Source organism: Sinocyclocheilus anshuiensis, unplaced genomic scaffold (genome assembly GCF_001515605.1).
Source record: "Sinocyclocheilus anshuiensis isolate Anshui unplaced genomic scaffold, SAMN03320099.WGS_v1.1 scaffold419, whole genome shotgun sequence".
NCBI classification, from domain to species: domain Eukaryota; kingdom Metazoa; phylum Chordata; class Actinopteri; order Cypriniformes; family Cyprinidae; genus Sinocyclocheilus; species Sinocyclocheilus anshuiensis.
Genome location: NW_015548228.1, coordinates 1,879,909 through 1,904,065, shown reverse-complemented (window position 1 = coordinate 1,904,065; position 24,157 = coordinate 1,879,909). Strand labels below are relative to the sequence as shown.

The following is a 24,157-nucleotide window of genomic DNA, read 5'->3' as shown; positions in this document are numbered from 1 at the left end:
CCTCTCCTCTCCTCTCCTCTCAGGAGCCTGTGTTTTCCTCTGTATACTCTCGTTCAAGCTCCACACCTCAATATGTGATGTTTTTCAATGAGGTGAGAATTTCTTTCATTTTTTGTCCACATTAAACAGTTGGTGTGAATTTTCATAATATGACTGTGAATGTAATGAATGTGTTCATAAACTGCTATTGCTCTACGCCTGTGCTTTTCAACACAACATTGGTGCGTCTGTTTTACTGTATATTGTATTGTGAATGTGTGTGTGTGTTTTTGTTTTGGCTGCCATATTAAGTTCCACAGGATATTTGAGCAAAACATTTTCAACATTTAACTGTCAATAATGGTATGTCATTGATTTGATTTAGCTTCGACCGGCAGACCTAGACAATTGCTATTATTATACTCTTCTTCTTTCTTTTTGCCTCTCTAGAGGAGTCTTTCTTATGAAGCTCAGGAGGTTTGCACAACCATTCAAACCCAACCACATGTGACAGGGAGAGTCAAGGTATTTTTAAGATACATAGACAATACTGTTAAAAAGTTTGGGGTCAGTAAGATTAAAAAGAAAGAAATTAATACTTTTATTCAGCAAGGATGCATTAAATTGGTCAAAAGTGAAAATAAAGACTTCTACATTGATACAAAAAAATTATATTTCTAGAATTCCTACTGTTCTTCTTCTGAACTTTCTATTAATCAAATAATCCTGAAAAAAAAATCACTTTCCTACAAAAATGTTTTAAACATTGATAATAATAAAAAAAAATGTTTCTTGAGCAGAAAATCAGCATATTATAATGATTTCTGAAGAATCATGTGACGCTGAAGACTGGAGTAATGATGCTGAAAATTTTGCTTTGCTATTAAAGGAATAAATTAAATGTTAAAATATATACTTAAATAGAAAACTATTATTTTAAATTATAATATTTTATAACATTTTATTGTATATTTGTTCAAATAAATGCAGCCTTGCTGAGCATAGGAGACTTCTTTGCAAAACATTAAAAAAATTTACCAATCCCAACTTTTGAACGGTAGTCTATTCAAACATTTAAGTATAATAATGGATATTAAAAAGTATATTAGAATATCAGCTAATTCAGTTTGTCTGTTATTTTAGGCAAGCTGTGAGGAGGAAGACTCTTCCAAACTCTTTACAGAAACACAATCCGTTTGTGCCAGTGAAGTCCAAGAGAGTCAGATGTTTGGTGCTGAGATGACCTCTGAACCCTCTGCACTACCAGCGTGTCCGACCTCTGGAGGAGACACAGAGCCGGACCTGAGCACTCTCTGTCAGACCAACACACCAATGTACATGCATGTCTGTGAGGGATTTCTCAGTGTGTTAGAGGATACAGGTTAACGCTTTGTTTGTGTTTAGTTTGAGCTCAGCTGTAGCCGAGCACAGGCGCTCAGTTCGACCGTCCCGCAGGACCCAGGGTTCGAGGAATCCATTACGTGCTCTTGCTGCTCGAGAAGATATCCAGCAGGATTTCATGCAGTCTGAAGAAAACAGCGAAATGGAGAATAATACAGGTTTACAATGAAAATGTGTAACCGTTTTATCTTCCTGAATTAGTCAAGGCACTGACAAATTTTTAGGTTTAGCTGATTAAACTATTTTGTCATGATTAATCTAATGTGTTAACAGCATTAAACATATTTCTTTTTTTTTATCACTTTATTACTCAAGCTATGAAAAATTCTAACTGCACCCCAGCTGATGTCTCTTCCTCTGGAAAAGGGAGCAGACCCACAGTGCCATACAACAAACTTATGCTCATCCAGGTTAAAGGTATGATGGTGTATCTAATATTCATTAAATGTTCTTCTTTAATGCATTTCTGCTCAATAAAGTATTGATTAAAAAAATCGTACTGACCCAAAACTGAATTGTAAAATTTCATTGTTTGTATTAGGCAAGGAAGCACACTTGATTTCTCAGGTTTTCATACTTGGAAATTCCATAAGATCCTCAGAGTTTCATGCGAGAGTAATGTAGGTAATGTTGTCTGTGCATGTTTCTGTTCATCCAGGGTGGAGGCAGGTGCAGGTGCGGTTGGTGGAGCCGGTATCACGCTCTCTTAACAGTGGCGACTGCTTTCTGCTGGTCACACCCTCACACTGCTTCCTCTGGACTGGAAAACTCTCCAACACCATTGAGAGAGAAAAGGTACATCAGTTCACACACACTCCGTTTCTGCCACTGAATAAAAATGTAGGCTAATTGTGACCTTTTTTATCTCACAATTCTGACTTTTTCTCCCAATTGCAAGTTTACATCTTGCAATTCTGATTTTTTTCTCTTAATTGTAAGATATAAACTCGCAACTGCAAGTTATAAAGTCAGTATTGCAAGAAAAAACTTAGAATTGCAAGATTTAAACTCTAAATTCTAAAGAAAATTCTAAATTCTGAGAAAAAAATCGGAATTGTGAGAAATAGGTAATTGCGACTTTATATCTCACAATTCTGACTTTTTTCTCGCAATGGCGAGTTTACATCTCGCGATTCGGACTTTTTTCTCAGAATTACGAGATATAAACTCGCAATTCTGAGAACATATCAGTTTTTTTCCCCTCAGAATTGGCCTTTATAATTCGGTTTATATCTCACAATTGCGAAAAAAAATGTCAGAATTGCGAGATACAAACTTGCATTTGAGAGAAAAAAATATGAATTCTGAGTTTTTATCTCACAATGCTGAGAAAAAAGTCAGAATCGTGAGATGTAAACTTGCCATTGCAAAAACACAAAACAAAAAAACCTGCAATTACCTTTTTTATTTTCTATTTAGTGGCATAAATGGGCTTCCATAGATTCCTGTTTAAGCCATTACAGTAATTTTTCTACCGTAAGCAGTATGTTATTGGGTGTACAATAAGATATAAAATACTAAGGAAGTGTTTTTATTTATTGATAAATTGTATTTTATTGAAATAAATGTAATAAATAAAATAATAATATGTAATTAAATTATTATTAAGCTCAGGTAAATCTAAAATACTACATTTAATTTAATTAAGATCTTGCATTTCTAAACATGTAGTATTATTGTTGTCTTTTTTTGTGAGTGGGATTTTGAAGAATGGGCTTTAGCTCCTGGATGTTGACTAATGGTTTGTTCCAGGCGTCTGAAATGGCCTCGGTGATTGTGACCCAGAGGGATCTGGGTTGTCAGGCAACAGGTGTTATTCACCTGGATGAAGGTGTCAATACAGACAGCCTGCAGGCAGCAGAGTTCTGGAAACTTCTCGGGGGACAGACCCAGTATAAAGGCAAGAGACATAACAGAACATTTCCTATCATAAACACTTTTGTTTCTCAAAACTGCTCAAATGACATTTGTATGTTTGCGTGTGTGTGTTTTTCTCTGCAGGTCCAGACAGTGCTGATGATGATGAGCACTATGAGAGAGCCATATCAGAGTCAAACTGTATTTATAGGCTGCAGGGGGTCAGACTCAGTCCTCATGAGCAGGGCTGGGCTGTCGTACCGGACCTCAGTCTTCTGAACTCCTCTCAGGTCCTGATCTCACTCCATACTATTAAAGAATGACATGTACTTTATATGCAGCTTATAATTATACATGATGAAACCGCATTTAAGGTGTTTCGTGAAATGTAATGACAGTACTTTTTCCATTCCAGACTCTGCTGTTTGACTTCGGCAGCGAGCTCTATTTGTGGCACGGTACAGATGTGGGCCCCAGTGAGAGGAAACTGGCCCTTCAGCTGGCTCAGCAGGTTTGGGACGGAGCGTATGACTACAGCAACTGCAGGACCAACCCTCTGGATCCCTCTGGTGGCAGTGCCCATATTCACAAGTATTTTCATATATTCAGTGGGGTCTAAAAGTCCACTAGTGAAAATACTTCTGTTTTGTATTCTTTTAAATTAATAAAATGTTTATATTACAAATCATATTATCAGTATAACCATTTGAAACATTAGCATGAATTTCAGAATGTCTCCGTATATGGTTTGTCCCTTTTTTAAAATTACAGCAGCACTTGAGCTGCATGAACTCCATATGTTTATATACATGCAAATGTATAAATAATGTAAAATATATTTAAAAAATTATATTAAAATAATGCTATTATATATATTTTTTGTACTACTGAATGAAAAAGATGAAAGCAGTCAGTGGAATAACCTATTGCTTAACCTATTACTTGTTATCACAAACAAATGTACTAATTTCTATGTTCAGGCAGGGTATTGGACGGCCAGACTGGGCACTTTTTGGCCGTGTGTTTGACCAAAACGAGACGATACTGTTCAAAGAGAAGTTTACAAACTCATTTGAACAGACAAATGTGAACAAAAATAACATTGCTCCATCCGTGCAAGAGGAGGTGAAGGTGAGGAGACTGATATACACAAGTTATGATAACAACATGTCATATGTTTTTCTTTCATGCTTATGGATTCCGTCATCCTCAACATTGTTTTTATATTCTTACTCTCCTCTGGTGACTGGTTTTCACTTTGAAGTAATTTCATATTCTCTCTTTCTAGCTCAGTAATGTCTTGTGTCTTTTCTCCAGACCCCCTCACTCAAGTCATCTCCCCAGCCAGTGTCGGCTGAGCAGTGGTCATGTGATGCCAGAGCTCTCTTCGGCGGAGTCTGTCTCTCAGGGGTGTCTCAGATTGTTCTGGATGGTGTGGATGTACGAAGGGGACGGGACTCGGTCACTCTGAGTGATGGCCGGCAGGCGGAGTTATGCACCCTTGCAGTGAAAATGTGGCTTATTTCAGAGGGTGAGGAGTGTGAGGTTTCCCCAGAGAGCTTGGGACAGTTCAATGAGGGCAGCACATATGCTGTATGCTGGACGTACAGCCTCACAGCCTTAGGTGAGTTCATGTGTGGGTAAGACCTTTTAAACTGAATGGCCTTAATTGTGTTATGGCAGCGATTCTGAACCAGGTGTAAATATAATCAAGGGGAATATTATTTATTTATTAATTTGTTTGTTAAAACTTTAAAATAATGAATTAATTTAGAAATAATTCTGAAAATAGTTAATTTAGACTACTCTCTTTATTTTTTTTTAAGAATAAAAGTATAATAATAATAATTTAGAATAATAAGAATAATATTGCTTGAGGAAAAGGTGCAAAACTCACTTCTAGAAAAATAAATGTAAACTTTATTGGTTAAAATCAACAACGAAATTAACAAAGTAACAAAAATGAACCGTATTTGGCTGTATATTATATAGTATAAAATAATATATTATATATTATTTAATAATATTACAATTTTAAAGTAATAAAATATTATGAATGATACTGTTGTGTTTATATTTGTTTGTTAAACCTTTAAAACATAATAAATTAATTCGCTGTATCTGTCTCTATACTGTGTATATATACTGTAGAACTTACATTAACATTTTTGAAAATTGAAAAATTTGAAAATTGAAATATTTTTGTAATAGTTGTTTAAGTTATTCTGTGTAAATGTATATAAACAATCTTCTATTTGTGTCAGTAATTTCTTTTACTATTTCACAGGAGATCAAATGGCAATAGGTCAGGAACGATCTGCTCTTTTCATCTGGAAGGGGTGGCACTCCAATGTCAGTGGGCGGGGCCTGTCATCAGCACTGACCAATCAGTGTAGTTCTCAGGTGTTTGTAACAGAAGGGGAGGAGCCGCCCTGTTTTCTGCAGTTGTTCCAGGGAGGAATGGTCATTTATAGACAACAACAAAGCAGAGACACAGGTCTGGTCATTGAAATATCTAATCCTCTCCACTACTATGGGTCCACTCAATACATCTGACGTCATATGTTTGGTATGTGTTTCAGGAGGCTGGCATCTGTTCTGTGTGAGGGGTGACGTCCCAGTGGAGGGCAGACTGTTGGAGGTACAGTGCTCCTGCTCCAGTCTGAGGTCTCGTGGCTCACTGATCTTGTTGAACAGCCAGCAGGGGGCGATCTACCTGTGGCATGGCTGCAAAGCCCACAGCAAAGCACGTCAGGTGGCCAAGCAGACCGTCCAATGCCTCACACAAATGTGAGCAACACCTTTACAATTTTGTATCATGTAAACTCATAAAACATAATAAAAGATGCACGTTGCCAGATTGTGCTTGATTACATGTGGTTAATGTGATGATTAGGTGCCCACCTGAGCTGAGTCTGAGAACTGGCAGCTTTATGAATGTCCAGGAAGTGGAGGAAGAGAAAGAGCCTGCAGATTTCTGGAATGCTATTGGACCACAAGACAGGAAGTCATATGACTGCATGCTACAAGGTGTGATGTATAACAAACTTTGATAAATCCCACATGAGCCTGTTACTTTTTGTCATGCAATGAACATTTGCAACCATTTTTTCACAAGAGATTAATTTCATTCCTTCTAGATCCTGGTAAATTTAATTTTACCCCCCGCCTTTATCACCTGAGTGCCCAATCAGGAACTTTCAAAGGGGTGGAGCTTATTAGCCCCTCCCACGTGAAAGGTGTCATTACAGCAATGCCCTTCCTCCAGGATAAGTTATATGCTGTGCCACATCCAGGTGAGAGTAAGCAAGTTCACATACTTTACACAGAAGCACAAGTGCAGATAAAAAGTCTTTAACACTACACTTAAAGCGATGTGTTTCGTACTTAAGGAAGTTGATAGACAAACGTTTAAAATGAGATAAATCTTAATATAATATGCACTATTTTTCTCTCACACTGCTATGATGTACCATTCTCTTGGCAGCACTGTTCCTGCTGGATAACTATCTGGAGGTGTATTTATGGCAAAGTTGTGAATCTTCAGTCTCACAGCGCCCCCACTGGGACAAAGAGAAGAAGTGCGCCATGGAGACTGCTTTACAGTACTGCAAAGGTGAGTCTGGGCAAATGGATATTAGAAAAGCACAGCCTTCTGTTTCTGATTTGGAAGTTATTGTTGGTGTTTTGTGTTCAGAGAGGAATCCTAGACGGCCTCCCATGGTATATCTTATTGAAGAAGGGGCAGAGCCTCTCACCTTTACTAATATATTCCCTTCATGGGAGATGAGACTGACACAGGAAGTACAGGTGAGTAAGGACACATCATCATCATCATATACATGTGCATGTACAGAGGAATATGATTTACACTGAAATCTCATTTAAATATTTTTCCAGGACTGCATGGTGCGTAAAAAGCTGACTTTGGTGCAGGATGCTCTAGCTGCTCTTAATACGACCCAGTTCCTCCTTAAGGATCTGCTGAAGAGACCTTTACCTGACGGAGTGGATCCTTTACATCTGGAGAACTACCTGTCTCAGCATGATTTCAAGGTTTAACACTAAAACATGATGTAGATTATTGTACGGTTGACTCACAAGACGAGCTTCAAAATGATCTGAATAGCAGCTTTTTATTGTCATCAGTTATTTTTACACTGTTGTAAATTGTATTAGACTCTACTGACATGTAAAGCAACAAATTACAGTTGAATTTGTTTGAACATGCTGTTTAAGGGCTGTTTTATCTTACATTGATTTAAATAATTAAGATATTTAATTAATTATTTCACTGACGCAAACTATCGTTTAAAAGTTTGGGGTCTTATGCTCACCAAGGGTGCATTTATTTAATCAAAAATACAGAAAAACTGTGATGCTGTAAAAATATTATTACAGATTAAAATAGTTGTTTTCTATTTGACGATATATCAAAATGTAATTTATTTCTGTGATCAAAGCTGAATTTTCAGCATCATTACTCCAGTCTTCAGTGTCACATGATCCTTCAGAAATCATTCTGATATGCTGATTTGCTGCTCATGAAACATTTCTTATTATCATCAGTGTTGAAAACAGTTGTGCTGCTTAATATTTGTCTGGAGACCAGGTTACTTTTGCTTCATGTTCGTTGATGAATAAAAACTTTACACATTTATTTGGCATTTTATAATATTATAAATGTCTTTACTATTACATGTATTTAATGCATTCATGCGGAGTAAAAGTATGAATTTATTAAAAATAAACTTACTGACCCCAAACATTTGAACGGTAGTATAACTTGGGGAAAAAAGGAAAATATGTGGATGTGTAGTTGACTACTAAGTCCCTTGAACATAACTCTGAATATCTTATAAATACAACTTGTTTTCCATGCAGACTGAAAAAAAGTATTTCCGTGTCAGCCAATCAATATCAAGTAATATCAACTAAACTGTCAAGTCCAACAGGATATTAATAAAATAATAATAAAGATATAGCAGGTGAGGTTTAAGTAACTTCCCTGCTTTTTGTTTTAGGTTGCTTTGGGAATGACATGGAATGACTACAACTGTCTATCAGATTTACAAAAAATGGACCTGAAGAAAAGTAAAGGGCTTTACTGAGTGTCAGCAGCACTGTGACCTACGCTCAACAGAAGCAACATTTTAAAAGATGTGTTTGTAAGATGACATGTTCTTGATAGCACTCATGTGTACAGTCTAACTGGGAGTGTGCTAAACAGTGAGTGTGAGTGTGTGTCCTTTCGGTCTGCTTCCTTTCAGTCTGCTGCTTTTTTTAATGCCTGATGTCCAGCGCTCATTTTGGCCAAAGCTTTCTACCCAAAGCTGTTTACTCTGACTTTGAGAAATAGCTGTCATGTTTTTCTTTTCTTCCTCCCCTTCCTCCATTGCAGCTGTTTCTCCTCCCTCTTTCTTCATCTCGCGCTGTCTGCCTCCTCTCTCTACACAAAGCAGCACGTGTGAGAGGTCTGATTGTTTTACTGAACTTACAGATGAATTTAGTAATGTTTATTTTAAAATAAAAATATCATGACATCTTTTCACCGTGAAACTTTTATTCACCTTTAAAAATCTCAAATTCATAAACAGTACAAGAATCAAAGAACAAATAGAGGAACAAACAAGGAATGTCAGTAACAAGATTGCTCCAAGAGGAAATGAAAAGAGGAAACACTCATAATCAACAACTGAATGTTGCAATATATTCTTAGCATTGAAACTGAATAGTATATGACTGATAACTGAAGTCAATACATGAAATTACAGAGTCCTGAATGTGTGTGTGTGTGTGTGTGTGTGTGGCTGCTGAAAGTGTGAAGTGTAGTGGGGGTTGAGGGAAGGAATTAGTGTGGATTTAGACTTCATGTGAATCTGGTGAAAAATTACAGGCCATGTCTAGATAGCAGATGGACAAAAGAATGCGAGTGAGTTTTACTTGCTGCAAACTGTTCACAACCAGCTAGTTAACTGTTCAAAAGTTTGGGGTTAGTACGATTTTTATTTAAGAAATTAATGTTTATTCAGGATGCATTAAATGGATCAAAAGTGACAGTCAAGACATTTATAATGTTACAAAAGATTTCTATTTCAAATAAATGCTGTTGAACTTTTCATTCATTAAGTAATCTTAAAAAAGTTGCATTTTAAATTAAAAACCCTCAAATCAATGGTAATATTTCACATAATTACTGCTTTTACAGTGGTTTTGATCAAATACATGCAGCCTTGGTGAGCATAAGAGACTCAAAAATGTAAAAAAAAATATATTACTGACCCCAAACCTTTGAACATTAGTGTACACATCATGAGAGCGAAAAATTAAGAGAAAAATACTAATATGAAAGTGCTTTATCAACTTAACATGTCATATCAATTTGTGACTTGACTATATACAAACTGATCTGCAAAGAAGACTGAACTGGAAAAAAGGAAATAACACATCATTTCTGCATCTGAATTTTTTTTGTGTATTTTTAGGGAGAGAAATAAAAGCAAAAAGATCTTAAAATGTAATATAAATCTTAAGGCTAATAATGAAAATGTCAATAATGTATGAACAATTGTATTTTATTAAAACAATGCACTATGTAGTCTCAAATATAAGAGACAAAGTAGAAAATATAGACCTTGTTTGTTTTATACACTATTTAGCGAAACCAATTTTTTTTCCGTTCGATTGTCTCTTTTTGGCATTAGTATCTACATATAAATCCAGCATGAGGAAATATCAGACAGTATGATCACAAACTAACTATTGAACTGGGGTGCGTTTCCCAAAAGCATCGTTAGCTAACTATGGTAGTTAGTTCCATTGAAATCAATTGGTAACGACGGAACTTGCGACCATTGTTGCTTTTGGGAAACGCACCCCAGTTTAGTTAACACACTTAACAATACCAATTAGAATTTTTGGACTTGGTTTATACATTCTTCTTTTTGATTGTCTCAAGACATTTTTGGCTCTAGCATCTACATATAAATCCATCATGAGGAAATATCAAGACAGTATGACTAGCAATTAAACTTGAATGTAACAGAGATAAATATGAGATACAGTGAAAGAGTGAGTTTGAAAGTCATATCATGGATGTGCTGAGGTATTGTCCACTAAATATCATATTCTTTACAGGTGCATTCATGCACATGTTCTTGAATAATGTGTGTACTGTACATACAGTATGTCTGAGTGACTCAGATCGACTGCTCTCTCTCTGGCAAACTTCTCTCTGGTTCAGATGCTAAAGCCGCCTCTCTCAACACGACCATGTGATCCTCGGCCGCATGCAGTGATTGGTCGATCCAGTCCAGGCTGCCAGACATGTGACAGGCGTTTCGTGTCACCAGTACCAAGTGACTGACCGACAATAGTAATGCTGTGGCCCTGGTCCAAAAAACAAGTTGGTAAAGTCAATGCACTTCCTTGCTGAAACGTAAACATGCAATAGTCCCTGCCAGCATAAGAAGTTACCTGGCGTCCAGAAGAATGGGGTCCAGTGGAGGGTACATAGATCGAACCACGTCATCCACCCTGTGATGGCACAAAGCAGCTCAGCATCAGAACCCACACTCTCAGATGTGTCGTATCAACTTCTCAAACTGTTTACCTCGGGCTGATGCGTTTGGCCACGGTGATGATGTCATTGAGGCTGGCAGGTGCTTTGACCTTTGCTCCAGAGCCCATTGTCATCGCAACAAGCTTTTCAGTGAGAGTGTGGCATATCTGTACAGAACCAGGACAATCATCTCATTAAACCAAAGCAAAAATGCTGTGTGCTGTTATACTTAAACAACTGTTCAAAAGTTTGTGGTCTGTAAGAGTAATAAAAAAAGTTTAAAACTTTCATTCAGCAATGATGCATTAAATTGATTAAAAGTGAGAGTAAAGATATCTATAATGTTTCAAAAAAATGTTATTTCAAAGAAATTCTCTTTTTTTTTACTTTCTGTTTATCAAAGAATCCTGAAAAAAAACATACCACCATTTCCAAAAAATAATAAGCAGAACAACATTTTTAACACTTATGACGATAATAATAATAATAATAACTATTTCTTGAGCAGCAAATCAGCATATTAGAATGATTTGTGAAGGATCATGTGACACTGAAGACTTGAGTAATGATACTGAAATTTCAGCTTTGCATCACAGGGATAAATTACACTTTAAAACGTATTCAAATAGAAAACCGATATTGTGAATTACAATAATTTCACAGTGTTATTACTATTTTTTTTTACTACATTTTTTGATTAAATAAATGCAGCCTTAGTGAGCATAAGAGATTTCTTTCAAAAACATTAAAATAATCTTACCGATCCTAAACTTTTGAACAGTAGTGTAATTATTATGCATGTCTCTAAATATTATTATATTATATTATATTATGTATTTGGTCTTGAAAATGCTAAATTTGTGCACAAAAGTCTACCTTCAGAATCGCAATGCAGTGAGACACAAGACCACTGAGGGAAAGAGCGAGATATCAGATATCAATAAAGTGTCAAACCTAGAATATTATTATTAATAAAATACTATGGTTGTGAGGATGAACGAGGTGAGAAGGCATACGAGGCATCTTCGATCCAGTCTTCGCTCTCCAGCATGGCCTCAATGTGAGGATTAGTGATGACAACATCATCCAGCTCCAGCTCTGACGGTTCACTCTGAGTCTCCATCGCTCCGATCAGATCCACTGTAGGTCTGAAATACAGAGAAAAACAGGAGGTACAGAAAGAATGAATGAAATGTTGGAATGCAAAATGGTGACCCCCGTTTACTCCTCAGCGTGGGAATGAGGTCATGACTTATACACTCAAGTACATACTTGGAATCAAACTGGTGCAGGAAGTCCGGAGGGTGGCAGTAACGATGACGGCACACAACCACCAGCGCCAGAAATGATGCCAAGAAGATGGTGGCGAGTACACCTATGGCCACGATCACCACCGTCTCCATGGTTACAGATGAAGAACGACGAGGAGGATTGTCAGAAAGTTGTTTGGCTGGAGTTTGCAAAAGCTAGACGATTCTGAGCAAATAAAGATGAAACTTCCATGTTATATCAATATCAATTACCTTTATAAATGGTCTAACCCAGGGCAGTGCACAGACCTTTTGAGGGGCATGTGCTGAAACTGAAAAAGTGCCCCCCCCCCGCAGAGTGTAAGGGCAAAAAGGGCATGTGTTCTGCACAGGTTGAGCCCTACCTGTGCACGTGCCTGGTCTAACCTATCTATCTATCATCTATCTTATTAGTAATATATTTATGTGAAACACTATGTTCTATCACTTGTATTTTTTCCGTTTTGTCTAGTTGCACCAAAGCAATTTAAGCCTTGTACAGGCTTAGTTTTATGTTTGCCCAAAATAGCAAAGAAAAAGGAGCATAATTACATTTCAGTATTATTGTGACATTTTGAGTAAATAATGACTTGTTGAAAACATTTCCTCCAATTTGCTCTCCTTATGCTTCACTAAATACAGAGATAACAGCTTGATTTATATGCTTATCTTGATCATTCCACTCTTATCTAGACTATTTTTAATTGAACATGTAAAGCTTCATTCAGACGGTCCTTTCATCCTTTCTTTCCAGGGCCTCTTTTATACTTATAGCAGTCTAAGAGCCAAAATGTTGTTTTTAGGAGTATAGAAATTACAAAAATGAATGTAGGAGTGTTTTGTGTACCTGTGTATGTAATTGTGTGTTTGTAAGGGTAACACCCATCAGAACTTTGATCAGTCGGTCATTAACCTGCTCACAGTATATATATGTGACACCATGTGTTATCACTGTCATTATTGCTGTACTGTATGTGTATGGTGTGTTTGCTTTGCCCTTCAAGTCAAAACCAGAGGACTGACTATTTCAATTTGAGCATGAAAAGCCTTGAGTATCATGAAGTTATAGCTTTGATTTCCACCACAGTCTTTCATGTAAATTTAACAACTACACCAATGAAAACATTATTTTTCATTAATCCCAACAATATTTTGTCTGTTTAGTGACTGAATGCTTATTGAACATGCACAGCTGTTACGACATATGAGAAGTAGTATTTCGATGAGATGATTGTGAAATTGTGTTTTGGAATGCTGTAATTCCCTAATCGGATTAATTTGAACTCCCCTGGTCGTATCATACTGTGCACTCCCCATAGGCACTAATTCAAATTCACCCTGGCATTCAGAGACACTGATTGACAAACACAATGCATTTTGGGGACACTAAAACAGTTATGTTATCACAAATTTTACACAATGTAAGAGAAAAAACTAAGCCTTTGCATTTTGACACATTGGCTTGATACAGAAACTAGTCTTTAGTTATAGATACACAGACTTTAGTTTGATAGCCATTGTGCAGCCAATCAGATTAAATATAAAGACATATCATTGTTAAATTAAACCTTTTAACCACCAGGCAATAACAGCACTGAGAAGTGAGCCTAAAATGATCTATAAACCTGAAATACTCAGTTGCAACAAAGCCCAAATCATCTGCTGTTTGACTGTCAATCAATCAATCAATCAATCAATCAATCAATCAATAAACTGCTGTATGCGTATAGTCTGGTTGCCTTGCCATTTTAGTTAAATCAGGGCAAGACTGAATATTTCATTTTGAACTTTCAGCATAAAAAGCATCAGTTTCTAAAATTAAAAGATATAGGCATATATAAATTTTGATGTTTTTTGAGCCAATATACATTAGTGTGAGCACAATCTGTTGTTTCGTTATATCAATTATGGATGTTATGATGGATGTTATGGTGATTGGACGCGTCACCATTTTTCTCAGTAAATATATTTCTAAAGGTGCTGTTGACTTGAAATTTTCACTAGATGTCGGTAACAATCCAAGTAATCCATTCATACAAAGAAAACAAAACTAATAAGTTCAGAAATTAAGTTATGTGTAATAAAATGGAATGACTCCGGGAAAAAGTATTGAACACATGAAGAAAGGGAGGTGCAAAAAGGCACGGAAAGCCAAGACACCAGCTGAAATCTATCAGTGACTAAAAAGCAATCCTGCCCCTTGTCAGTGGAAATTAATATTAGCTGGTTCAGTCCCAACATTTACAGTACCAGGATGATGAAGATGAAACATGGGTGGACAATGATCCCAAACACACAGCCAAGGAAACTCTCAATTGCTTTCAGAAAAAGAAAATAACGCTGCTAGAATGGCCCAGCCAATCACCTGACTTGAATCCAATAGAAAATCTATAGAAAGAACTACAGATCGGAGTTCATAGAAGAGGCCCACAGAACCTTCAGAATTTGAAGACTCTGTGGAAGAATGGGCCAAAATCACACCTGAGCAATACATGCGACTAGTTTCTCCTTACAGGGGCTGTCTTAAAGCTGTCATTACCAACAAAGGCTTTTATACAATGTATTAAATACATTTCAGTAGTTCAATACTTTTTCCCTGTGTCATTCCATTTTATTACACATAACTTAATTTCTGAACTTATTGGTTTTGTTTTATCTGGTGCAAATTTCATGTCAACAACACCTTTAGAAATATATTTACTGGGAAAAATGGTGACGTGTTCAATACTTATTTTACCCGCTGTATATACATACATACATAGTGGTGTGCAAAAATGTGAGACCCACACTCTAAAAAAAGATGGTTCTTTACATGCAATAATTGTTTTATTTAGAACCATAGCATTCTGAAGAAACTTTCATGCTGAAATGGTTCTTTGTGTTAGAGTTTAGGGTTCTTTATTCCCGCCCTTTTGTTTTTCAAATCTGTAACTGACAAAGCAGGGCTCCAGACTGCGATGGTTCTTTGTGTTAGAGGTTAGAGGTATTTTTTCCCGCCCTTTTGTTTTTTTGAATCTGTAACTGACAAAGCTCCTCATTACTGATTTTCTGGAGTTCAGAAAATCCAACTACACAGACTGCCAACACACTCTCAAGAGGTAAATTATTTCTTTCTTAAAATGTCTATAAATTATAACTTTCAAATGCTAATTGGTTTCCTATGTCTTTTCTCTTTTTAGTTTAAGAGAATGTGTAAGTGTGACCAGCTCTGTTCAGTTAAGGATACTCTGCTCTTCTTCACTAAGTAACAAAAATATTGAATTTTTGGTCCATTTTGTTAGATATTTTTTATTACTAGGGTTTATGCATAAACATACCCAGCTATCCCTTGACTTTATATTACTTTTTCCTTTTAACATTGTGAAGTGCTCACATACTACTTTTGGCCTTCATAAACAACTGTTTTCACATAAACAAATGAAAGGAGACAAACTGTATATCTAAACTCAATTGTGCTTTTCAGATGCTGTCACATCCTACAACCTCATCATCCGCAGAGAGAAACTGCCATTCAATCCCACCAAAATACAGATAATTATTAACTTAGAGGTATCATAGAGGATTGTGAAGATATTTCACTGGAGCTTGGTCTTCAATACATTATTTTATGTTCTATTTTATTTTATTTCTTTAAGAATTTATTTATGTTCAATGTCCATTGTCATTTATTAATGTATTCTGCTAATAACTGTTGTTAGAACACTGTGATTTTTGCTACAATTTCACGCCATTAAAAAAAAGTACCTAATTGACACCAATAAGGTCCTATATAGTACTTTCAAATCATGGTTCTATATGGAACCCTATAAAAAAGGTTCTATTTAGCACTAAAAAGGGTTCTGCTATTGTTGCAAGCCGAAGAACCCTTTTCTGGTACTGTTTAGAACCAGTTTTCTTAAGAGTGCTGGTTTTCATTTAATCCTGTAGTAAACAAAAAGTTTTAGGATTTTAAAATGTTATGTTATAAAAAATAATTAATTCAGATTTTAGGTCACTAAAAAGTAAGTGAATCTGAATTATTTGCTCAAACAATTGTATTATATAGTTGAATATATTTTTTAAATCATTCAATTTGTATTGAGTTATATAATTTTCTCAAATTATGGGTGATGATGAAGTTTACACACACATTTTGTTGACATTATAATTTCTAATTAAACTTGCACCAAATTAGAAAAGCAGGTGAAAATAGAAGCATTTTGTAATTTCAGAAGTGTGGACCCCAATGTGATCTGTTTCTGAATTATATGTTAAAGATTTCTTAGTTGAAGTTTTAAAGGTAAAGTGTTACTAAAGCATTGCCAAGACACAGAATGGTGTGAGCTGCAATTCTCAGTTATTAGCCTAAACACATTACTATCCTTTATTTTACTCCAGAAAGTCTAAAGGATTTGATGTTTATGGCATAATGGATGCAGCAACACATGAATAACGACTTTGGGACTATATTCACATACTGGAGCTACACTGAAACAAAGAAAGCATTATTCCAAATAAATCAGTGTGGTCTTACAGACCGAACATAAGGTTTAGCTGAATTTTAATTTCATTAAATTCAAACAAAAGAAAACGTTTATATGAATATTCTGTCACTGTTTGAAAAGACTTTTGACTCACCTCTCATTTTTCATGCAACACCAATCATTTTTTGATACATGATCACTTTAAGTATCATTGGTCAATTAAAACATCATTGGCAATTATAGTTGTAGTTTACGATCTTACCTATAGATCCTTTCCATTGTATGGCGTTTGTCCCACGAAACAAAGCGCGTTTAGGGTGGACAGGCGGAGACGGCACGGAGATCTCCAGCTCGGGAGCGCGCCGTGAACTTCGCTCTTGCCAGACGCGCGCTCTCACATCCACAGACGTCAGCGATCATCTTCTAACCTCCAGAAGTCTTTCACCAGCCTTGTGTTGCGAAGCCCATGCGGTTTCTTCGATATTGCGCAGCGGTTTAGCAAGTTCGCAAGAAGGGTTTTAACCCAAGAATGTGTGAGACAGTGACAACGAAGGAATTTACTTAACATAACTTTTATTTAAAATGCACATTCTCGTTATTTGCTATGTAAAAGTACATTTTAAATGTACAACAGAAGCTGTGAATTTAAACTAGTTCTTTAACGAGCAAGGTCCAAGTAAGCTGGGAGAGGAGTGTCATTTCACACGCATATAAAGGCCAATCTATATTTATATCTTTAGACAGCGCTAGAAGCTACACTCTTTGCAACCATAAACATTAAAGTTAGCACTTCAACAGGTTCTATATTTTATTTTCATCCACTCATCAGCAAGCTGCATATTTACATGATAACCTAAAGACATTAGCAATTGAAAATATTGTAATATTAGAAACAAACATTAAAAGTATTGCTAGGGGTATTTCTCTGGGTTCGGGCTATATTCCGAGCTCAGAGCCCTCCTTCAAGACAGCATGCCAAATATGCTTACTATTTGCTAAATGTTATTATATGTACGTGCAAACTAGTGAATAGTTATTATGAGAAGAAATCATCTCTGTGTGTATGTGCTGTACATGTGGAAGAATTGACAATAAAGCAGACTTGACTTGACTTGACTAACATCTCTCTGCAACCCCACGTCGCCCCTACGTTGTCTACGAGATGGTGCCATTGTACCACAAATGAGCAGACCGGCCGAACTAGCAGCTCTAAGCAGTTCTCCGGTCTGTGTGGGGACTTTAGCGAATCATGTAACAGCTTGGCGGGCTGTGTAAGCTCCTAAATGGGTGATTCACACAATAACGAGGGGGTACAGACTTCAGTTTGCCACAACACCCCCGCGTTCCAACGGAGTTCTCTCTTCTCATACGGAAGAGAGCTCTGCTCACATTCTGAAAGACTCAAGAAGGGGGCGATTCGAGTGGTACCTCCACACTTAAGGAGTCAGGGGTTGTACTCGCGATATTTCCTAGTTCCAAAGAAAGACGGTTCTCTCCGTCCGATCCTGGATCTCAGAGTGTTGAACAAACATTTGAGGAAATACAATTTCAGAATGTTAACACACGGGTGTCTCTTACGTTCAATAAATCAGAACGACTGGTGCACATCGATCGATCTGAAAGATGCTTTCTTCCACAAAAGCATTTATCCTCCGCACAGGAAATTCCTTCGTTTCGCCTACCAAGGCGTGTGCTATGAATTCACAGTCCTTCCCTTTGGGATGGCTCTCAGCCCTCGGACTTTCAGCCTGTGCGGGGAGGCAGGTCTGGCCCCACTGAGAATAGCGGAGCTCAGGATCCCCGTCATATATAGACGCTTGACTGATTATAGTCGATTCAAGAGAGAAAGTGATGCAAAACACTGCCCGTGTGCTCGCTCATGTCACAGCGCTCGGTTTCAGAGTGAATGTGGGCAAGAGCAAATTCACTCCAGGCCAGAATGTGATATTTCTGGGTCTGGAGCTGAATTCCATTACGATGCGCGCGCTTGTCGCAAGAGCGCATTCTCTCTTTCATGAATTGCCTCTCGCAATTCAGGGAAGGAGCGAGGGTACAGTATCGCACATGTCTCAGACTACAGGGTCTTATGGCTTCAGCTATCCATGTCCTGCCTTTGGGCCTTCTGAGAATGAGGGCGTTCATGAAGTGGGTTTTAAGCAAGGTCCAAGTAAGCTGGGAGAGGAGTGTCATTTCACACGCATATAAAGGCCAATCTATATTTATATCTTTAGACAGCGCTAGAAGCTACACTCTTTGCAACCATAAACATTAAAGTTAGCACTTCAACAGGTTCTATATTTTATTTTCATCCACTCATCAGCAAGCTGCATATTTACATGATAACCTAAAGACATTAGCAATTGAAAATATTGTAATATTAGAAACAAACATTAAAAGTATTGCTAGGGGTATTTCTCTGGGTTCGGGCTATATTCCGAGCTCAGAGCCCTCCTTCAAGACAGCATGCCAAATATGCTTACTATTTGCTAAATGTTATTATATGTACGTGCAAACTAGTGAATAGTTATTATGAGAAGAAATCAAGAGCGTGCAGAACTCTAAAAAAAGTTTGAGCAGTGAGGGAATTCTGAAACCTGAAGTGAATGACCAATCATACATGTTCAATAAATCAACAGATATGTCTGTGATTGGCTACATTGCTCAATGCTACAAAAACACGTTGTAAACTGACGTTCTCTTTCATCATCTCGTGTTCGAGATCCACCCATGGGAAGGGCATCCGTGCCTGACCTCTGCAGAAGCATCCAATTGCACCAAGTCTGGCTTGACAGACAGGAGCGCGTGCCCAATGGCAGGTAAGGGACCGCCCCTTAACTGAGTGCCTAAAAGCTCCTGTACGCGCTACCTTACCTCAGTTGACATTTGCTTCTTGCAACATCTGGAATTTCTCACAGCTTGTTGGTATTTGACGTTCACTATTGTCTACAGGAGGACACATCTTGCATCAGCCTCTGCCAGACGTTTCTGTCATTTTGCCAGGTTAGCTGTTTTATTCTGCAAGCTGCCCACGCTCGCATTTTATTGCTAGGCTGCTCGCCTCTTACCTCGCCTTTTTCTTACTCCATCCACTGTCCGATCTCATGGCTCTTTCGAAATCAAATCCAGCTACCCCCGTGCATAACCAGTCGCGGGTCTGCCAGGCCGCGTGCGGCGCCCTCATCGCCGCTAGGGATCCCCATCCCTTTTGCATGGTTTGCACGGGTCTTAAGCACGCTCAGGAAGCCATTGATTTCCCGGTGAGCTGTAGCCACTGCTTGGCACTCCACAAGAAGCGGAGGCTTAGGGTGGCCGCTATGCAGAGCATCGACCTGGGATTCTCTGACTCGGATGGGGGAAAAAGGCGACATCGACGCACTCCCGGGGGCCTCCTGCGGTGCGGCCTCTCTGAGCTGGGCCGATCAATGTGAGCCGTCCCCTTTTGAGGATATTTTGTCTTCTGATCCTCATTTCATTGACGGGCTGCCCGGCTCCGGGGATGAAGACAATGCGGGACTTCTCGACGGCTCGGATGACGAGGAGGCCATCCCGTCATCCGTAGCCACTCAGGCTCCCGCCGCTCTGCCGCAGTCGGTCCTCCTTGAGTTTTGTGAGCGAGCAGCCGCTCGCCTCAAAACAGAATGGCCGGCGCCTCAGAATACGTCGGACCAGGAAAGGGACGTGTACGACGGAAAACTAGGAAAAACCCGGCCCTAGGAAGCAACTTCTTCCCATCCTCTCGGCATGTGCTAAGCATATGAAGCACTGCTGGGGAGATTTGCTCGATCTTAAACACGGTCTTGCAGGTCTTGAGGTGAAGGACATGGCAAATCTCGGTATGGGTGACCCCCCCACCATTGAGCCCTCTATCACCAGACACCTCAACCCCTCTCAAGGCGGGCTGCTCGCTCCACCCAGGCCCGTTTTACCCGCCAAAATGGATCGTTTCTCCGCGTCCATTCATCAGGACTCTTATAAAGTCTCGGCTTTGACGGTAAGAGCCCTCAAATGTCTCCTCCCTGCTTTCCGCTTACCAGGCTGAACTCCTGGTCGACATGGGACAACAACTAGAGAAAGGGGTGCCATCACTCGATCTCTGGAAGGAGATGGTCATGGTGATTGATCTCGTTCTCCGTAATGCCCGTCAGGCTGTGCAAGCATGCAGGCGCTCTATGTCTCTCTCGGTGATCGGAGAGTGCGCGCTGTGGCTCAATCTTTCCGGTCTCCCTGACAGCGAAAAGCGGCGCATCGCTGGAGCGCCGGTTGAGCCTGGCCAGGCTCTCTTCTGTCCTGCCGTCGTGCTAATGCAGCAGCGCTGTGACGACAAGAAAAAGGAGGACAAGGCTTTGTCTTCCTAGGAAGCCTGCGTTGCGCCAAACACCCTCTGCACGGCCTCCTAACCCCCCTGCTACGGGACGCCATCCTCATAATGCATGCAGGCATTATAAGCCACCGGTGCAGCGGAGTGAGCCTCCACCTGCTAAACCCTGGGGCAGAAAGTCTTTCGCCGTGGCCGTGGCCAAAAAAACCCAAAACCCCACTCCTTCTGTCCCGAAACGCAAGTGGCCGGCCTGATGCACGGCCACGGGTGCCTTTGAGTCCAAGTTCACGGGCGGCCAGCACTCTGGACTCCAGTTCTGCCCCTCTTATTCCTCCATTCAAAAAGCGGAGATTATCTGTCAGCGGGGCCAGCCCCCCCTGCCAGTGGGTTCCCATTCAGAGTTGTCTCAGCCTGCACTGATCCCCGTGTTGGCCAGTGTGTGTTTCCCCGTTCCAGAGGGGAACATGGTGAGAAAAAGTGCACAAGCAGTGTCACCACACAGCTCCCTTCACTCATCTCTCACAGGTTCAATAAAGGCTTCAGCCCTAGTGTTACCCAAAACACAAAAAAATCAAAAAAATAAAACGAATCACATGAATTCGTTAATAACAGAGAACATCTGGAAGACCTCAGGCAGTTCGGGTCGGCAGCAACACATCCAGCACCATCACACTGAACACTGGGGCCCCCCAAGGATGTGTGCTGAGCCCCCTCCTCCTGCCTTTGGGCCTTCTGAGAATGAGGGCGTTCATGAAGTGGGTTTTATCTCTTCATCTCAGCCCATTACGCGATCTCTGCCGCTCTGTCAGAGTTATACACTCAGGGGACCCCCCTCGGGGCCATCAAGTTGCGGAAAGTGGTAACGACAGACGCGTCCTTAACAGGATGGGGAGCCACGCAGGAGGGCAGAACAGTGTGTGGCCGAGCACACTCCACTCAGCCCACATTAATTATTTGGAGCTCCTTACTGTTTGGAAGGCTCTAAAGCAGGGACATCATGTGCTTGTGCGTTGCGACAACACCACAGCCGTGGCTTATATCAACCGCCAAGGTGGGATGTGTTCCTCAAAGCTTCATGCTCTAGCTCACAAGCTGTTAGTATGGAGCAGGCGGCACTTTTTGTCGTTACGGGCGACCCATGTCCCGGGCATTCTGAACAGGGGTGCAGACCTTTTGTCGAGGGGGAACCCACTCTACGGAGAATGGCACCTCCACCCTCAGAGAGTGGGTCTGTTGTGGAAGAGGTTCGGTCAGGTGGGCGTCGATCTCTTCGCCTCGCGCAAAAATGGCCACTGTCCTATGTACTTCTCCCTACGGGGCAAGGATGCCCCCCCTCAGTGTGGATGCACTGGCCCAAACATGGCCCAAGGTGCTGCTCTACGCATTTCCTCCACTCTGCCTAATAACTCCTACTCTGGCCAGGGTGAAAGATCAGAGCCTGACTCTGATTTTGATAGCACCCAAATGGCCCAAATCTCCATGGCTGGCAGAGATAATCCCTCTTCTGTATGTCCAGCCGTGGCCCCTCCCATTACGCACAGACCTCCTGTCCAAAGCGAACGGGGAAATCTACCATCCTCACCCGGACAGGGTGGCCCTCTGGGCATGGCCCGTGAGAAGGCAAACTTAAACACATTGGGTCTCCCCCCACGTGTTGTTGCTACTATTCAGAATGCTAGAGCCTCTTCTACACGCTCCCTTTACGACTGTAAGTGGCGTGTGTTTGAGGAGTGGTGTGAGGGGCGTCAGCTGATATCATATCAGTGCTCAGTCGCTGGCATTTTGGGGTTTTTGCAAGACCTTATCGATGATGGGAAATCCTTCTCCACTATTAAGATTTACTTACTTTGCGATTAGGAAATCGCAACGTCTCAAATCGCGATTTCGATTAATCGCACAGCCCTACTTAGCGGCTATCGCTGCATGTCACGTTGGGTTTGATGGCACCACGGTGGGGCAACATCCCCTTATTCGTAGATTTATGAAGGGTGCCCGCCGTTCCCTTCCAGTCACTAAAAGGGTAGTTCCAGAATGGGACCTCTCCATGGTGCCGGAGGCCTTGTTTCAACAGCCTTTTGAGCCCCTGGGAGATATCTCCCTTAAGCTTCTGTCTTTCAAGACAGCTCTACTCCTGGCCTTGGGTTCCGCCAAACGTGTCAGTGATTTGCACGCTCTCTCTGTTCATCCCTCGTGCACTAAATTCTCTCTCAGTGGAGAAAAGGTCTTTCTCAGGCCTAATCCGGCCTTTATGCCTAAATGCTTTCCAGCTTTCACTTGTGAGGTGCTTGAGCTTTCCGCTTTTCACCCTCCTCCATTTTCCTCTGCGGAGGATCAGAGGCTGAATGCTTTGTGTCCTGTTCGTGCCCTGCGGGTGTACATAGACAGGACCAGCCCTTTCAAAAGAAGTGACCAGCTCTTCATTTCTTGGGCCCCCCTGAACATGGGGAATCCCATTTCTAAGCAACGCCTCTCTCATTGGCTTGTGGAAGCCATCTCCTTGGCTTATGAATCTAAGGGAGTGCGGCCTCCAGGGAGCCTCAGAGCACATACCACTAGGGCCATTGCGGCCTCCTGGGCCCTATTTAAAGGGGTTTCCTTGCAAGACTTTTGTGCCACAAGTTGGGCCTCACCACATACATTTGTCAGATACTACTGGCTTGATGTTACCCAGACTCATTCTGTAGCTCATTCTGTTTTAGGTGTGGGTTCTTCATAGCCTTGTGCTCTTAGACTCTCTACACCTTTTAAGCCTGGGTTGTTCAGCTCGGCTTATTCATGTCATTAAGCAGGTCATCTGTACCCTCCCCTGACATAAATTATATATTTATATATATGTACATCTATAATATACTCCTTCAGCATGAGGTCTGTGTCAGGTTTTGTATGCATGTTACCACGTCATTTGTTATGGTGGCTATTGTGTTCCCACTTTTTGGGGGGTCTGATACTTGGTGACGTGTCAAGTACCGCCTTTTCAGGTGACCGTCCTCTGGCTTACAGGGCCTCGCTGTGAGTGTATTGGGCAATCGGGGAGTTGTCCATATCTCCCATAGGTGGATCTCGAACACAAGATGATGAAAGAGAACAATAGGTTACTGTTCGTAACCCCAGTTCTCTGAAACATCGAGTGGAGAGATCCACCAAGTTTGCCCCGCTTGCTGCACGAGAAGCGAATATGCTCACTGAGGAAAGGTAGTGCGTGCTGGGACTTTATGCGCTTGGTGAAGGGGCGGTCCCTTACCTGCCATTGGACATGGGCCCATGTCTGTCAAGCCAGACTTGGTGCCAT

At 40.2% G+C, this 24,157-nt stretch overlaps 2 protein-coding genes and 1 pseudogene across 3 annotated transcripts in view; 2 read left to right on the top strand and 1 right to left on the bottom strand.

The window, feature by feature from the left end:
* LOC107654532 (supervillin-like) overlaps positions 1–8,773 on the top strand; it is a 40,820-nt gene extending 32,047 nt beyond the window's left edge. For both annotated transcript variants that reach the window (XM_016441641.1, XM_016441639.1), the window contains 19 exons: positions 24–92; positions 430–504; positions 1,123–1,313; positions 1,384–1,538; positions 1,696–1,797; positions 2,039–2,175; positions 3,133–3,280; positions 3,382–3,527; positions 3,653–3,828; positions 4,218–4,368; positions 4,555–4,861; positions 5,525–5,734; positions 5,820–6,027; positions 6,134–6,267; positions 6,378–6,533; positions 6,725–6,853; positions 6,935–7,047; positions 7,138–7,293; positions 8,262–8,773. In XM_016441641.1, the coding sequence (XP_016297127.1) occupies positions 24–92; positions 430–504; positions 1,123–1,313; positions 1,384–1,538; positions 1,696–1,797; positions 2,039–2,175; positions 3,133–3,280; positions 3,382–3,527; positions 3,653–3,828; positions 4,218–4,368; positions 4,555–4,861; positions 5,525–5,734; positions 5,820–6,027; positions 6,134–6,267; positions 6,378–6,533; positions 6,725–6,853; positions 6,935–7,047; positions 7,138–7,293; positions 8,262–8,348 (2,850 nt within the window). In that variant the 3' untranslated portion in view covers positions 8,349–8,773. The remainder of the gene's footprint in view (positions 1–23; positions 93–429; positions 505–1,122; positions 1,314–1,383; positions 1,539–1,695; positions 1,798–2,038; positions 2,176–3,132; positions 3,281–3,381; positions 3,528–3,652; positions 3,829–4,217; positions 4,369–4,554; positions 4,862–5,524; positions 5,735–5,819; positions 6,028–6,133; positions 6,268–6,377; positions 6,534–6,724; positions 6,854–6,934; positions 7,048–7,137; positions 7,294–8,261) is intronic.
* Positions 8,774–10,099: 1,326 nt separating this feature from the next.
* LOC107654470 (transmembrane protein 98-like) lies at positions 10,100–16,948 on the bottom strand. Its single transcript, XM_016441539.1, has 7 exons — positions 16,813–16,948; positions 12,071–12,274; positions 11,815–11,946; positions 11,675–11,708; positions 10,850–10,965; positions 10,714–10,773; positions 10,100–10,626 (listed from the first exon to the last, which is right to left on the bottom strand). Exons 2-7 carry the CDS (start codon positions 12,199–12,201, stop codon positions 10,437–10,439), a joined length of 663 nt encoding a protein of 220 aa, XP_016297025.1. The 5' UTR covers positions 12,202–12,274; positions 16,813–16,948; the 3' UTR covers positions 10,100–10,436.
* An 885-nt stretch (positions 16,949–17,833) lies between these two features.
* LOC107654460 (uncharacterized) lies at positions 17,834–22,498 on the top strand (annotated as a pseudogene).
* Positions 22,499–24,157: the final 1,659 nt, after the last annotated feature.

What these genes read in the sequence shown, in the direction of transcription:
- LOC107654470 (XM_016441539.1), bottom strand. Translation starts at nt 12,201, where the DNA reads ATGGAGACGGTGGTGATCGTGGCCATAGGTGTACTCGCCACCATCTTC. An exon ending in CTGCACCAGTTTGATTCCAA is followed by an intron (nt 11,947 to 12,070) that starts GTATGTACTTGA and finishes TCTGTATTTCAG; the next exon opens with ACCTACAGTGGATCTGATCG. An exon ending in GCCAAACGCATCAGCCCGAG is followed by an intron (nt 10,774 to 10,849) that starts GTAAACAGTTTG and finishes GTGCCATCACAG; the next exon opens with GGTGGATGACGTGGTTCGAT.